We start from the raw sequence: 13615 nt of genomic DNA, 5'->3' as shown, positions 1-13615 counted from the left end.
GGGTGCACCAAGCCCACACGCCTACAACAGCAGATGCGGCAGTGGCAGCATGGCGGTGGCGGTGCTGTGGCCTGTCTGTGGCAGAAGAGGAGGGGAAAGCAGAGCAGGGCAGTGGTTTGAGGGGCAGAGGAGGGGGAGGACATGGTGAGGCCTATCCATGTAGGAAGAGGAGGTGAGCAGCATGCTTCTCAGGTCCAGATCTGCCACCTCACTCTGCTTCATGGGCAGGCCAGCCCTGCATATATCTAAGCGGAATTTTATCTTGACATGATGTACGCTACTCTGATTGAAAAATGTATTTTTCAAAGTTTCATATCTACCCTTTTGTATATATTTGTACTCTTCCCTGTTTCCCCCAATATTATGTCCTGAAACGTCTTATTTTTTTCACTTTTAAGAAGACGTAGCCATAACACTGTCAGAATCCAGCTTTTTTGTTAATGCATTTTTCAGCTCTAAACTGTACCCATTCATCTTACAAACTTTTGGCACGCCAGCTAATGTCTGCTGATGGGAAGCCAGTGCTGAATTTCATCTATTTTTGCTGCAATGCTACAGTGATCAGAATTACCCAGACAGCTCTTCTATCTCTACTAACTGCACACCAAAATGATTTTTTTTCCTATTGCTACCATAAAATGCTATGTTCTCTTTCTAAACTCATTAGAACACTAGAAGCTATATCGAACCATTTCATGTATCTCATGAATGTATAACTTTCTCCGGAAAATGTCCACTGGTAATATGAGGCAATGGTTAAATTAAATGGTTCTCTCGATCATCTCTTTATCATTTACAATCCTCACCATCCTACTCCCTCTCAATGAAAATTCAATCACAATTCATCTGCCAATATCTTCAGATCATGACAATCAATGGAAAGCAGGAGAAGGAAATCCATAAATCCATTTTCAGTCCATCTTATTCTCTTCCCCATCAGATCGGACATTTTCCTTGATTCACAGCTCAAATGGACAGCATTTCAATATATTTACTTGGGTTTGCTATGGAGTTTGCATATATCCTCTCCATTTCAGTGTGGAGGCTCCTTCTTGCCTGCCCTTTCGTCAGCCTTTTGTACTAATAATGTCAAAATAATTAGTTCAGTTAATGGAAAACATTTATATGCTCTGTCAATGCTTTAAAAAAATTATGGCACATTTGTTAAAAAATAAGTAGCAGCTGCAGCACTTTGAATATCTAGGATGCCTTCCTGGGTAAATGGTTTTTCATCATTAATCTTGTAGGGATGAAAGGAAAGATTATTATTTCCATTGTTTCTCAAGCACTTGAAAGACCCGCTTTCTTTCATTCTGTTTTGCATACTTGCAAAGAAAGACAGCCAATGCAGAATCCCACATCTCTTTCCAATCACAATAAAGAAGGCATATTTAACATGTATTAAGCTCAGCATTTGAAAGGTCATACCAGTGTTCTGTGCTATTAAATGTCAGCCTTAGCATATGCAATTGCCTAGCCATTCCAGACCAAGTTATTTTTCGAATCAGAGCTTTGGGAGGAATTCTATATTCTATGGAAAAACCAGAACAGCTCCATTTGATATTTTTTTTCTGTTGTGACAATAATGGACAATATTTTCTCTTCAAATAGGGTGGTTTTTTTCCTGGGTTCTTTGTGGGTTGCAAAATCTTTTTGTTGTTGTTTGGATCCTCAGTGGGCACCAATTTAGTAGCATTTGAGTTTCTATTCATGCCCTGCGCTATTTATAGCTTAACTTGCTTTCAAAATGGTAAATTTAACATAATCATTCTTAGGTGACTAGACAGCTTGTGTCATTTTTTCCATTATTAACATTTTAAAATGTACATAAAAGGAGAAGGAAACTTTCAAGAATTAAATAAAGCATGCTACAGTACGAGCTAGTTTAGTGGGAAAAATATACAACATTTTAGAAGCAGCACTGTGAACTCCAAATAGCGTTTAGCACTGCCTCGACCCTCCATTTATTGTTCTCTTGTGATGACTTAAAAGCACGGTTAATAGTGGCCTGAATGGGATATGCATTCACCAACCACTTTGAGGAGTAGGCTTGCTGTCGACTGAATTCTTTGATGAGCTGCTGAGCATATTCTGATCCAGCAGTCATTTGTGGGTAGGGTACACGAATGCACACATGGGAACGGGAGCTTCATTTTCACTTCAGCGGAAGAGGAGAGTCCACACAAAGATCCTTTCTTCGTGAAACTGTGCCATTAGGTGAACATGGGAATAACCTGGATGATTCTGATCCAAGGTCCATCTGGACCAGCGTCCAGCGTCTCACTGCAGTGGCCAAGCAGGTGCCCCCAGGAAACCCACGAGCAGGCCTTAAAGGCAATTGTTTTCTTCCATCATCGCTCCCAAACAACTGGTACTCAGTGGCATGCTGCTGGGGGACACAATGGTCCCACCATGTCTAATAGTCCCTGAAGAAGTTCATATGCCCTCTGTGTTGGTGCAATACCCTTCAGCATGTTGAGTCCCCAAACCGGGACGTGCGTCTTCCCGTCCATGCTCCCGCACAAGTCATATGACCCACATGAGATCATGGAGTGCAAAAGACACGGTTTTTTTCGGGGCCATGCTCTCACGGTGCCATAGAACACACATTTGGGGTGCTGTAGAAAATTGCGGAAACCAATGTGCTTTTTCAGGGTGAGATCACGGCACCAACTTGCACGAGATCACAGCGACTTAAATGGCTGCCGTGCTCTCGTGGGGGGAAATGGGATGTCCCACTTTTTCCAGGACACTTGTGGGGTATGTAGGTGGAAGGACCCTGTCTCTGCAATTCCATGGGGAAAGTGGAAGCAGGACAACTCCACTGGCCCCAAACCCCTGCTCCAAATTACACATGCTGCTGTCCCTATCTGTCTGCTGTATGTGCATTCCCTGTATTCACACATATAGCTAACATTTAAATTGGAGGATCAGGCCCCCATCTCTCGATGTCAGAATTGTTCATACATTCCTTTTGGGACAGAAATGTTACACACTCTCTCTCCCCTTGAATTCCTGTGCTATACATGAATATGGGGTGTATAAGTGAACTGGATTCATTCATACAGTTAATCTCCCCCATATATAATAAAAATCACTGAGAGCAGGCAAGTTCTACCCCTGCTGTTAAATGTATACAATACTTTTACATCTGAGAGAGAAATCAATTTATAACAACTCAAACTGCCTAGACTCGGGCCCAGTGTCTTTTGAAAAAGCAATAGCTGCCCACTAAGTACAACATTCAGCTTCATCAGAACATTGCCTGCTTTTGCCGTTTCAGGCCACTTCGAAAGTTCAGTCCCTAACAGTAAACAATGGAACACCTGATACTGAGCTAATCTTGTGTTTGACAACTATTAATGCTGCCCTTTCAAACCATATGTGGGGGGATAGAGAAGTGTGTTGTGCTTCCCTGTTTTGCAAATCTGTTCTAAATCCCATTCTATTAAAGTTGGTTTTCCCTCAACATATTTGCGGGGATCATCCTGCCATTCACCTTGCAGCAGAACAATTAAGAGGTTGAAATGCAAATGTTTGGGCAGCTGTTCAAATGCATCTGAATTTTTTCTTAAGGTGCCAAAACAAACTTCTCCTTTACTTTTCAGCTGTTCTTATCTCAGTCTCCGATCAATCTACAATGCAGCACAAGTGTATTCCTCAGTCTATTGTGTACAAAATAGTTTGCAGATGTCTCCATTTCAAGTACTTCCTCCTCTGAAACCTTACTACAGTACCCTCAGGTGATTTCATTACGCATTAAAATTTCCCCTTCCTCCAAAGACCTTGGAGTAGTGCATGGGCCTCTCCTGTGCTCAATTTGTCCTCACAACAACTTGGTGTTGGATCTTAGTATGTGAGAAAGAACATGTATCCTAAGATCACCAGGTGAATTTCATGGCTGAGTGGGGACTTCAACCCTAATCTCTGCAGTCCAACACCTTACATTTCAGTCTTCCCCAACCTAGTGCCTTCTAGAGGTTTTGGACTACAACTCCCATCCACCCCAACTAGTGCTGACTGGGATTGATGGGAGTTGTAGTCCAATACATTGGACTACAGGTTGGTCAAAGCTAATCTGTGCCTACACCACACTTGCTAGACTCAGCAGAGAGACCATCAATAAAGTACATCATGTATCAGCTGAAGACACAGGGTGGATTTACACAAGGGGGGAGGGAACCACTATAAATAAGTCAGAAATTAAGTTGTCGTAACAAAAGGAAAAAAACACACTATGGAAAATCGCATAGTGGGGTTTTGGTTTTTTTTGTTCTTCAGCACCATCTGATGTTGCATGTTTATAACACATTCAAAACGCTGTTTCGGGACTAATGTAGCTGAGTCCACAGTGCACCAAAACAGTGGCAAAGATGGGATTTGGTTAAAATGAGCCATAACTGTGGCAAACAGAGAGAGGTACTTTTGAAACGGCTTTTCATTTATTTGCAAAGACTGGCTTGTCATATTGCAGCTGAAGTGTGTGATAACCAGAGGCGTTCCTGGGGTCCCCTGAACCCTGACCTCAAGGAGCTGTATCACCATTGCCCCTCCACCTCGGGGAAAAATCACTTTCCCTTAATAGCCACATTAGAAATTATAGGTTTTATGTGGACCAAGTACTCAAAATATCCTAAGTGAGGGCAAGGCAAGGAGGAAGGAAAAATAAATAAATGCAAAACTTGTGCTGTGGTGAGAGAAGAAGAGGAAGCTTCTCCCATGTTTGATCTTGCCGTGAAACACATAGGTAGGGGGCCGGTTTCACCAACCCCTGGGTACACCTCTGGTGATAACAGTATCCAATGAGTGGGAGAAGTTAGGGCAGGTATGCCTTGAAGTGACATTATTGACATTCTGGCACTGTTGCAGAAGTGATGGTTAAATGTTCTGTGCTGTTGATGCCCCTACGCGGGTGGCGCTGTGGGTTAAACCACAGAGCCTAGGACTTGCCGATCAGAAGGTCGGCGGTTCGAATCCCCACAATGGGGTGAGCTCCTGTTGCTCAGTCCCTGCTCCTGCCAACCTAGCAGTTCGAAAGTACGTCAAAGTGCAAGTAGATAAATAGGTACCACTCCGGCGGGAAGGTAAACAGCGTTTCCGTGCGCTGCTCTGGTTCGCCAGAAGTGGCTTAGTCATGCTGGCCACATGACCCGGAAGCTGTACGCCGGCTCCCTCAGCCAATAAAGCGAGATGAGCACCACAACCCCAGAGTCGGCCACGACTGGACCTAATGGTCAGGGGTCCCTTTACCTTTCCTATGAAATAACACCCAGATCCTCTTTGGGGAACTTGAGAATTGCCTCTCTCAAACCACAGTCCAGAAGCAATTGAACTGCACCAGTCCACAAAAGACACAAGAGGGAAGTAACTACAGTATCTGTGCTGTAGTTTTATTTTCTAGAATTCCCCAACCCCCGTCTAGCTTAGTGGTTCTATTTCAAGAATGTTTTCCTTTGGTAACTCTTGCAAGGGAGAATCTGCACCGCCTGTTTCCTCTACCCGACCACTTTCTGTCTCGTGCAATAGCCCCAGACTCACAACACATCCCTCGTCATAATTATCGCCATTGACAACAATATCAGTATTAAGTGAATTTGTAAGATGCACTTCCGTTTAAGTTGATGGCTTCCAGTTTAAAACAGTTAAAGCGAATGCAGTAAAACTCAATAAAAGTACCATGCATTACTGTGGGTCAGGGATAGTCGATGTGGTGCTGCCTTTATGCTTTGGGCTACATATTTCGTAAGCCCCACCCAGCATGGCCAGTGCTCAGAGTTGATAGGAGCCATTGTCCTGCAGCATCTGCAGGGCACAATATTGGCCATCCCTGTTTTAGATGCATCAGTCAGCGGATCTGTCCAGTCTGTAAAATTCAGGGGAAGTCATAAACTCACACACCTGAAACCTGCTATAAAGCATGTTGGAATGCTTGGGAACTAGTTCATCAGGGTGAAATAGGCACTGCCATGCCAAACTAATTTGCCCTGAGTAGACTTGCACAGCCATGTTCTGTAAGCCTTTCATGCGTTTGTGTGAATTTGCTAAAACAGATGAGAGCCAACATTTCATCTGAATGCACAATCCCAGCCAAGGGGGCCAACTTGAGTAAAATATCGCGGGAGCCCAACCTCGCATAACTGATCACACGAAGCAGCACATGCACACCATTCAAATGGCAATGCTCAACAACTTTGGAGGGCCCTGTTGCGGGGCACTGAAGGGACCTAGGAGACGGCTCCTATGATCCCAGCCAATGTAGGTTTTCCATCCATGTTTGAGACACAGTGTTTCCAGTATTCAGGCCAAATAGGCTTGATTGACAAATTCAGCAGGATCCTGAGATGGTCGAGTGGACTCCCTGCATGTAAAAAGCTAGCAAATCAAGGTTCTAGCCCAGCCCACTTCCAACAATACTACTTACAGGATTGCGGGTTTGTTTGTTTGTTTGTTTGTTTGTTTGTTTGTTTATCCCCTCAAAGCAAGGAGCATTCAAAAATGTTTCCTCTACCTGCTATCTGAAGTGGTACAGTCAGGGCCAGATTTAGGTTTGATGAGGCCCTAAGCTACTGAAGATAAGGGGGCCCTTTATATGTCCAGCTGTCCTTTGTCAACAACAAATTGTCGCTGTTTTCGTGTTGAATATATGCTATATGGTAATTTATGGACCTAAAAGGTATCTAAAGCCATTTGCACATGCAGAATGTAGGCACCCTATATATAGAAATGAGCAAACCAGTGATAGTTTAGGGAGCAGGCTAGCAGGCGGGGCCCATGACTTACATCATAGGAGCCTACACAACACAAAACACTGTTGCTGTATGCAGGTTTTATTTTATTTGTTTTTTATATTATATAATTCGGAAATGCACATCCAGGTTTTTTCCTTTAATTTTTTGGGGGGCCCCCAAGAGAGTGGGGCCCTAAGCTGTAGCTTGTTTAGCTTATACATAAACCGGGCATTGGGTATTGTCCATTCCACAACAGCTTCAGGAGTCAGGGCTCTCTTATCTCCTTCTCACCTCCTTCCGCTGCATGTGTGCACCAAGCCGTAGAGTAAGAACAAGCAACCCCACTGCCTGCCCCCCCAAAAAACAACGGCACTCGCTTCCCTTGAAAACTGGCCCCAAACTAAACCTTCAGGAGAGCGTCACTTTTGAACTGGGTTTTTATGACTGGAGCTGACACACAGTAGAGTTTTGCTCTGTTTATATTTGACTATGATTTAATTGTCATTTTGCGCAGGTTTTTTGTTTGAAGCGTCTGTAAACCATGTCAAGCTTTGGACACCTTTACAGGATAGATGTTTTAAAAAGTAAATTAATACAGCCTACAAAGGCTGCCGCAACTCTGCAAATGGCACGGCTGCTGAAAACCCTTACTGCCAATGGTATCTAAATGGCCTAACTGTGTATAGGGTGGCTGGCAAATTCTAAATGTTGTATTATTATTATTATTATTATTATTATTATTATTATTATTATCCTGTACAGTTTAAGAACACATTCTCAAATATATTAGAGTTCAAGCCTATATGTGACCAAGAGCTGTGATCATAGAATCACAGAGCTGGAAGGGACCGTGAGGGTCATGTAGTCCAACCCCCTGCAAGACAGGAACATTTTGCCCAATGTGGGATTTGAACCCATGACCCTGAGATTAAGAGTCTCATGCTCTACCATACTCTTATAGTTCCATGTTCATTGTTACATCGTTCAACCGAGTTCAGTTGGGCTAACTCCCAGGAAAGAGTGTGCAGGGTTGCAGTCTTTATTTACCTGGAGGTAAGGGCCACTAAAATGTTCCGCTTGAACTTACTTCCAAGGGAAATGCATTGTGGCTGGAAAGATTTTACGACAGCATAAAAAATGACAATATTTTTCCTTTTGGCTTCTAAAGCCTGTGAAATTCAGATCTTCAAACTGAAGAAGCCCAAGACTCTGCCTACACTCCAGTGCACACGGTGCTTAGCAGGTGGTGCTGTGGGCTAAACCACTGAGCTTGCCAATCGGAAGGTCGGTGGTTCGAATCCCCATGACAGAGTGAGTTTCTCTTGCTCTGTTCCAGTTCCTGCCAACCTAGCAATTCAAAAGCACACCAGTGCATGTAGATAAATAGGTACAGTGGTACCTCGGGTTGGTTAAGAACTTAATTTGTTCCGGAGGTCCGTTCTTAACCTGAAACTGTTCTTAACCTGAGTTACCATTTTAGCTAATGGGGCCCCCCGCTGCCGCCGCTGCACAATTTCTGTTCTCATCCTGAAGCAAAGTTCTTAACCCGAGGTAATATTTCTGGGTTAGCAGAGTCTGTATCCTGAAGCATCTGTAACCTGAAGCATCTGTAACCCGAGGTACCGCTGTACTGCTGTGGTACGAAGGTAAACAGCGTTTCCGTGCACTCTGGTTTCTGTCACGGTGTTCCATTGCGCCAGAAGTGGTTTAATTCTGCTGGCCACATGACCTGGAAACCTGTCTGTGGACAAACGCTGGCTCCCTCCGCCTGAAAGCAAGATGAGCACCGCAACTCCATAGTCGCTCCATAGTGCATGGACTTGGAGCGGGACAGAGACTCAGGTTCCAATCTCCACTCATGGAACTCAGTGGGTGACCTGGGCTTGTCAGCTCAGTTGGTTAGAGTGTGGTGCTGATAATGCCAAGGTTGCAGGTTCAATCCCTGTATAGGACGGCTGCATATTCCTGCATTGCAGGGGGTTGGATGAGAACATCCTCAGGGTTCCTTCCAACTCTACAGTTTTACGGTTCTGTGGTTCTATTTTTAAGCATAACCTGGGACAGTAACATGGGACTGTTATGAGGATCACCTTGCATGACAACCTCAGCTCCTCGGAGGAAGAGTTGGATAACAGTACAGGAATGCTGTGTAAGGGGATTCCACAGTCTCTTCAATGGGCTGAGCCACACCCTGCAGGCAGCAGAATGCCATTTCCTTGCCTGAAGTGATTGGGGAAAAGGCCTTGTGAATGGGGGAACTTCTGTGCCAGCATGAAATCCTAAATTGCAGCAAAGGTTGGTTGAAAATGTGACTTGCAGCTGCACAATGCGCAGTGCTGGATTTACGTATCAGCTAAACAAGCTATAGCTTAGGGCCCCACTCTCTTGGGGGCCCCAAATTTTTTAAAAGAAAAATAAACTGGATGTACATTTCCAAAATATAAAATAAAAAACAAATAAAATAAAACCTACATACAGCAACAGTGTTTTGTGCTGTGTAGGCTCCCATTTGTTACGTGCATATGACTTTAGATACCTATTAGGTCCATAAATTACCATATAGCGTATATTCAACACAAAAAAAAGCAACAATTTTTTGTTAGCAAAGGACAGCTGGACATAAAAAAGGCCCCCATTATCTTCAGTAGCTTAGGGCCTCATCAAAGCTAAATCTGGCCCTGACAATGCCCTACCCTTCAACATTTCTCTGATGAATATAGGGACATCCCATTCCATAATGACAATTTTACTCTTTATACCCCAGACATCTTATTGGTTGGCCCCAGGCACTCTGGGCACCTTCCAACATATATAAAAAACATTAAAAAAAAATAAAAAACCTTTCCTATACAGGATTGCCTTCAGATGGCTCGGGGGTCAGATAACTCCATACCCTCCAACATCTCCAATGAAAACAGGGACATCCTAAGGAAAAGTGGGACATTCCAGGATTAAATCAGAAACTGGGATGGCTGCTCTAAATCAGAGTCGTCCCTGGAAAATAGGGACACTTGGATGCCAACACTGGACACTTGTCTTTCACAGTGAGTCAAACTGACTGTGACACTCTATCTGAGTCCACACAGAAGGCAAAGGATCTTATCTTTGGAATTTAACTTCTGGGCAGATATCCACACCTTATCAAACTGGCGGCCCCATTTGCCCTTCTGAGGCTCATTGGAACTTGGCATTCATGTAGCTTATCAACACTTTGGCAACAAGATCTCCTTGTTGTCATCATGTTCTTCCCAGAGGTGTTTTAAAGGAGGCAGCAGAACTAGCTGTGATTGTTCTGCTTTATATTTATTATATAGCTATGCAATTCCTCACTTTATCAGGCTAAGCCTAAAGCAAAGGTGTAAAGACATTTGCCATAAAATAAACAAATGAGAAGAAACTCATACAATAAAAACATAATTGCCATTCATAAGATTCCCCCCCCCCCCCGGCCTAGTTTTACAGGTCAAAATGACTCAGAATATATACTAGTGTTTTGATTTGGATTGAACTATATGCAAATGTCCTTCAGTCGCGCCTGATTTTGGGTGGAAACTAATGGTCAACGGTTGTGTTCATCCCATTCCGATACATGCCTGCATAGAAGGAATCCCATTGAACTCAATGAGGATTATTCCCAAGTAACTGCGTATAGCATTGTAGTCATAATTTAATGGACTTCAGTGGGTTTCCTTGCAATCTAAACTTACACCGCAGAATCAGAGTTATAACCTAATTTACTTCTGTTTCATGATTTTTATTTTTTCGCTGTAAGAACCCCATTATATATTTCGGCAGTAATCCTAAATACACTTACTATGGAGTAGGGACTGATGAATCTTTCCATTTATCTCTGTTTCCCATTTTTCCAGTTTTAATTCAATTCATGAGGTTCCCGCAACAGTTTGTGATTTTATTTTAAAAGAAAAAGTCCTTGTGAAAATTTGTCAGCATTTCAGTGTGCCATTGATCTCAGTACACACATTTTTGCATGCAATTTCCCCTAATATAATGTACATCCAAAAATGCACACTTTCCTGAATATATCCAATGTTTTATACATTATTTGTAGAACTGCTCTGCAGAATTTGGAGAAATGTGAAATTCTAAGGATAGCTACATTTCAGTTTCATACTGTTTCTGAACATAAATTAGGTTAGTTCACACTAAACCGCAAACCAAACCAAATATCTCCCTCTTCTTTCCTATGGAGTATGTCCCATCCACATGAATGGGAGCTATTTATCACTGAATAAATGTGCATCAGGTCTTGTTGGTTGCATAGTTCCTTTGAGAAAAAGAAAAGTAATTGCATTTAGTTTCCATGTTACTTCAAACATGCTATTAAGGCTGCAGCCTTAAGCATGTTTACCAGTGAGTAAGTGCAACTGAACTCATTGCAACTTATTTTCAAGTAGGTACATGTAGCACTGAGCTGCAGAAGTTGCAAATCATGTGTCATTAGTAGGCATTACATTTCTGGCACACAAACATAATCAGCTAGCCAAATTTGAACAATGTACAACATTTAGAGGGCTCTACCGTTCCAGAATGGGTCCGAGCAACAGCAAAGCGTTAGGGAAAAGAAAGGTTTCTGTGCATCTTTTGCAAGCATGGAAATGCCACAGAAAACTTCGTAGAAAGTTTCAGCCTCTTTTCAGTTGTTGCTGTTGTTTTCCTCCCTCTTAAGCTTCTGCAACAAATGTCTCAGAACATTTACTCCAACTTCCACGAAAATGACTATATCATTATGGGGGGGGGGGGGAGGACATTGCTGGCACGCAGAGCCAGTTAAACTTTAGACTCCTGCTGTGGAGAGCCTCTTATTTGCTTTCACATCTGAAATCCAAGTTAGCAAGAAGATATGCAAGAGGAAAAGTTCAGAAGAATTACTCTGATCCCAAGAAACGATCATGGCACTACTTACCTAAAGATTGGTCTCTGGAGGTGCTTTTTCCTAATTGTAACACAATCAGCCATTTAAATGAAGGTGGGGGGATCTCCTTGGCCTGAAAATAGTTCCAGCGAGAACCTGGGAGCAACCAGGGGACCTGTACTTAGCTACTGTGCTGAAGAGAACACAGTGGATTTTTTTTTGGTGCTGGGGAAAACCTCCCTCCCTCTCTCTGACAGTTGAGCAAAGTGAGGCCATAGAGACCACATAACGTCTGAGCAAGACCAAAGCATGCAGGCTGTTAACAGCAGTGCTGGAGTCAAGTCGATTGAAGTGGCGAAGTGCCTTGGAATCTTCTCAGGTACTTGAGAAAAATGCAAAACTTTGCCAGCCAGTTAACTCGGGGAGAAGAAAAAGTGCTACGATTATTCCAGTCATGAGAACACGTCTTACACACACGGGTCAAAGTCTTTGATGCAGAGGCTCCCTTGCACTGTAAAACAAGCTCGTTAGTTCGGAGACTTCACTTCTTCTTTTCCCCTCCTTCTTCTCCTCTTTCTTCAAAATAAAAGTTGTCCAGCTGTTTCAGCAAGCACACACACACACACACCCTTTGCAAGTGCCTTCAGAAAGTTTTTTTCCCTTTTCCTTTTTTTTGTGCCGTTGTACGGAACTGTATACAAATTAAAGGAGACGAATGGCTCTGGTCTCAGTGCCTGGCTTCTCTTCAAGACGTTGTTGTAATTATTTTACAGTCTGGCTATTATTCACTTTGGCTGATGTGTAGCTGTAACTATGCATATTAAACCACCGCTCATAATTTCTGGCACTTACACAGCCTAACAGCCCACAGTAGGATGCAGAGCTTGCAGCTGCTGGGGGATCATAACGACACAGAATGGAGCAACTAGACTTGCATCAGGGGAGGGGGGGAAAGGGAAAAACTAACCAGATTTCTTCATCAACAAAACTGAACCCTGCATTTCAGTCTGGCCATGATGTGAAATATGGGGCATGTTAACCATAAGCAGAAGTATGTCAGCATGGAACAGAATTAATACTACCATAGTTAATCGACAGAGATAATCCATCTATCTATTACACAGATTGAGGCACTAGGAAAGATTCCAGACTCTGGAACTTCAAACTTACATTAGTCAATGCCATGGGTAGGCAAACTAAGGCCCAATCGCCTTCTAAATTCAGCCCGTGGACGGTCTGGGAATCAGCATGTTTTTATATGAGTAGAATGTGTCCTTTTATTTAAAATGCATCTCTGGGTTATTTGTGGGGCCTGCCTGGTGTTTTTATATGAGTAGGATGTGTGCTTTTATTTCAAATGCATCTCTGGGTTATCTGTGGGGCATAGGAATTCGTTCTTTTTTTCAAAATATAGTCCGGCCCCCCACAAGGTCTGAGGGACATTGGACCGGCCCCCTGCTGAAAAAGTTTGCTGACCCCTGGTCAATGCCAAGCCTGGATAGCTCAGTGGGTTACACCATGATGCTGATAATGCCATGGTTGCAGGTTTGATCCCCGTCAGGGACAACTGTGTATTCCTAAATTGCAGGAAGTTGGACTAGATGATCCTCACATTCCCTTCCAACTCTACATTTCTGTGATTGTATCTCTCTGCCCCATCAGCACCTAGTACCCTTTGGCAGTACTGAAGAGAGGGGTCATCATTGCTGAGGCACACCCTGGGCCCCATACAAGGTAGCAACTGCCATTTTTATTCCCCACAGTACCCCAGAGGAATGCCAGACCCTCCAGAGGAATGCCCCTGTTTTCCAGGGACAGTCCCAGATTTACAGCTGTCCTGGTTTCTGATTTGATCCTGGAATGTCCTGCTTTTCCTGAGGATGTCCCTGTTTTCATCAGAGAAATGTGGGTATGGAGTTATGCAACCCCTGATCCAAGGAGATAAGTAACTATACAACCTTTAGAAGACATCTGAGACCAGCCCTGTATAGGGAAGTTTTTAAATGGTTTTTTT

General features: G+C 43.3%; 1 protein-coding gene across 4 annotated transcripts in view; it reads right to left on the bottom strand.

The window, feature by feature from the left end:
* The window catches only part of PDE1A (phosphodiesterase 1A), a 156158-nt gene that overhangs the window by 90419 nt on the left and 52124 nt on the right, over positions 1 to 13615 (bottom strand). For 2 of the 4 annotated variants that reach the window (XM_083496397.1, XM_083496400.1), the window contains exon 1: positions 11653 to 12351. The exons of the other annotated variants lie outside the window; for them this stretch is intronic. In XM_083496397.1, the coding sequence (XP_083352523.1) occupies positions 11653 to 11705 (53 nt within the window). In that variant the 5' untranslated portion in view covers positions 11706 to 12351. Of the gene's footprint in view, positions 1 to 11652; positions 12352 to 13615 lie in introns of those variants that run through there. 4 annotated transcript variants of the gene reach the window in all.

This window comes from Podarcis liolepis (assembly GCF_965112155.1).
Source record: "Podarcis liolepis genome assembly, chromosome: 1".
NCBI lineage: Eukaryota > Metazoa > Chordata > Lepidosauria > Squamata > Lacertidae > Podarcis > Podarcis liolepis.
Note: the sequence above shows the minus strand (reverse complement) of the source record. Positions and strands in the feature narration are given on the sequence as shown.